The following is a 2916-nucleotide window of genomic DNA, read 5'->3' as shown; positions in this document are numbered from 1 at the left end:
AGGCTCAGGCCAGTGTCCAACAACCAGCACAAGCCAGCTACCAGTCTGTGGCCCAGCCTGCTTTCCAACAACCAGCACAAGCCAGCTACCAGTCTGTGGCCCAGCCTGCTTTCCAACAACCAGCACAAGCCAGCTACCAGTCTGTGGCCCAGCCTGCTTTCCAACAACCAGCACAAGCCAGCTACCAGTCTGTGGCCCAGTCCAGTGGCTTGCAAGCAGCACAGGCCAGCTCCCAGTCTGTGGCTCAGCCAAGTGTTTTAAAAACAGTGCAAGCCAGCTATCAGTCTGTGTCCCAAACGATTAGGCCACAAGTTGCACAAGTCAGCAGCCAACAGTCACCACAAGCCAGCTACTCTGTGACTCAACCAAACAGCCTGCAAACCGCACTATCCCGCTACCAGTCTGTAGTCCAGCACCGTGAACTAACTGTTTTCAAGCCACTGCAGGCCCAAGGGGGACAACTTTATCAGGTTGGCTCCAAACTTTATTCATGCCAGGAGTATGTATTGCAGCCCAGTTACCAGCTTGCAGCCCAACCAGGATGTACTGAATATCAGCCTCCATCCAGACCAGTATCTCCATCCTTAGCTCAGCACATCAAACCTATTGTACAACCTAATTACCATGCCCCAGTGAAGCCTGGGCAGGACACCTGTGTGTCTGTGGTGTCACCCAGCAGCCATGTCCCTCCTGGACCACTGCAATCAACACTCCAGTCCACTTTCAGACTAGCACAACTGCCTGAACAGCCTAGCTACCAGCCTCCAGTTCTTCCAAGCCGACAGCCTCTTGCTAAGCACAGACTGCCCAGTTATGGTTCTGTATCACAGCTCAGTGGACCGCAATCTGGACCTTTGAGGCAATTGCAACAGCCTGGCTACCAGCCTCTGGCCAAGCCAAGGCAAGATGTGTATCAGTCCGTAGTTAAGCCTGTGCAATCCAGCTACAAACCCTCAAGCAGTCTAGAACCATCTATCTACCAGCCTCAAATGTTGCCTAGCCACCAGTCACTAGCTCAGTCTGGCTTCTTCTCCCCTGCCATTCCAGTGCAGTCTCGGTACAAGCCCCAGGAACAGTCAAGTTATGAGACCATATCGCAGCCTGGGTTCCAAACATCTATGCCTGGGCAGTCAGGTTACCAATCTGTATCCAGATCAAGTTCCCAAGCCCTGGTGCAGCCCAGTAGACGCTTTATTTCAAGCTATGAGTCCGTGTCTCAGTCAGTGCAACGTGGACTTCGGTATCCAGCACGGAATTATCAGCCTGTCACAAACCAGAATGCTCTTGGAACAGCTCAAAGTAGCCGGCATTTGTCCCAAAGCAGATCCAGGTTGTTGCAACAAGTGAAGTCATAGCTGTTTACTTGTGTTTGCAGTTTTCTGGTTGTGGATAATGTTCGTTTTTAAAGTATCAATAAAATGTCATTAGCAAGTGTATTTTTTGTGTGGGGTTTAAGTGAAGACTAACCGTCTTGCCTTTTGTTGGTGGTTGACGAATATGTAAAGAAATTAGGTGGAAAAATGTGAGGATTTCGCACATCTAGTAGTTGAGTTAGTTGGCTGATATAACTGTTCCATTGAACATAACTTCTACCCCTGGTTTCACAGACAAGGCTTAAGCCCGGTTCGAAAAGGGCCCGGTTCGAACTATTGGTATAAAATTAGAAGCACCCAATTCCCTAGAATATCATATGCTTAACCATTAAGATTTGTACTCATGGAAGTTACTAAAGTAGTCAAACCGGTTCATTAGAAGGGGTGTCCCAATACTTTTGGCAATATAGTGTACAAGCCAACCTAGCTATTCAAAATCTTTGTCTGCAATTTAATTTTGACCTATTACTTTCGCTTTTGACCATTAGGTATCAGAAACATAATTCATTCAGAACCTTTTCTATGGACAGACTTTCGGTACCACACTATTCTGCTGATATGGAATGAGTTTGACTACTTGGTTATATTAATAGAAATGCTTCACTGGGGCAAACAAAAAAAGTCCTAAAATAATAAATAGGATACCCCATAACACCAGCATTTCCAGAAGTATCCAACATTTCTCAATCATGATCTTACTCCGCTAAATTTGACTATTAGCTTTACAGCTGTATTCCTTGTTTGCTAGCTACTTATGCACATGCAGCATACAATGTTAAAAATGTTCTACATTATGAACCTTAACCCAAAAACCTTTAGCTTCATACACTGTAGATAATTGTGACCCTGCCTGTGGAAACCCAGCTAAATTATGTATTTTTTAAATATTAATTTATGCATTTAACAGACGCTTTAAGTGATTTAGAGTGCATTCATACGCAGTGTTGGGAAGGTTACTTTGGAAATGTAATAGGTTACAGATTACAAGTTACCCTATTTAAAATGTAATGGTGTAACTTTTTCAATTACTTGATTAAAGTAATGTAACTGATTACATTTGATTACTTTTTGATTACTTTTCTAAATTTCTAATGAATGTTTATTTGCAACTGTTAATCATTTTCAAACATTTACACCATGCAGGGTTAACCTTACAGTAGTGCTCAACACTGTTAGCCTTTCAAAATCCTTCATCACTTGAATTAAGATGATCAAATTTGAACAAATCCACCACAAAATCAGACTTTAGTACTGCCTTTTACTTTGAGATTGATCTGAAGTTAAATACATATTTAAAATCATAAGAAATAGTTTACTGATACTGTTTTTGAAACCAAATCTTTGCATAACTACAGGAAACACTGCATCTAACAATGGTTTGGAAAAAAAAAAGTTAATTAAAAAATAATAAATAAAAGCATATACATCAACTCAAATACGGTTATCTAATAAGCATGTGTCCTATTCGGTGTACTAAACTCTTGAAACATTGGTGTCTCTTTGTATATGATATGATGATAGTTTTCTCAAAATAAGTAAAATG

At 41.9% G+C, this 2916-nt stretch overlaps 1 protein-coding gene across 1 annotated transcript in view; it reads left to right on the top strand.

Moving 5' to 3' along the window:
- Window positions 1–1421, top strand: part of LOC107695044 (paternally-expressed gene 3 protein-like) — a gene marked incomplete at its 5' end in the record, with an annotated part of 8380 nt that extends 6959 nt beyond the window's left edge. The window contains one exon of the mRNA XM_016494824.1: window positions 14–1421. Coding sequence (XP_016350310.1) covers window positions 14–1355 — 1342 coding nt within the window. The remainder of the gene's footprint in view (window positions 1–13) is intronic.
- Between the last annotated feature and the right edge of the window lie 1495 nt (window positions 1422–2916).

This window comes from Sinocyclocheilus anshuiensis, unplaced genomic scaffold (assembly GCF_001515605.1).
Source record: "Sinocyclocheilus anshuiensis isolate Anshui unplaced genomic scaffold, SAMN03320099.WGS_v1.1 scaffold26, whole genome shotgun sequence".
Classification (NCBI taxonomy): Eukaryota; Metazoa; Chordata; class Actinopteri; order Cypriniformes; family Cyprinidae; genus Sinocyclocheilus; species Sinocyclocheilus anshuiensis.
This window is presented reverse-complemented; position numbering and strand designations above follow the sequence as displayed.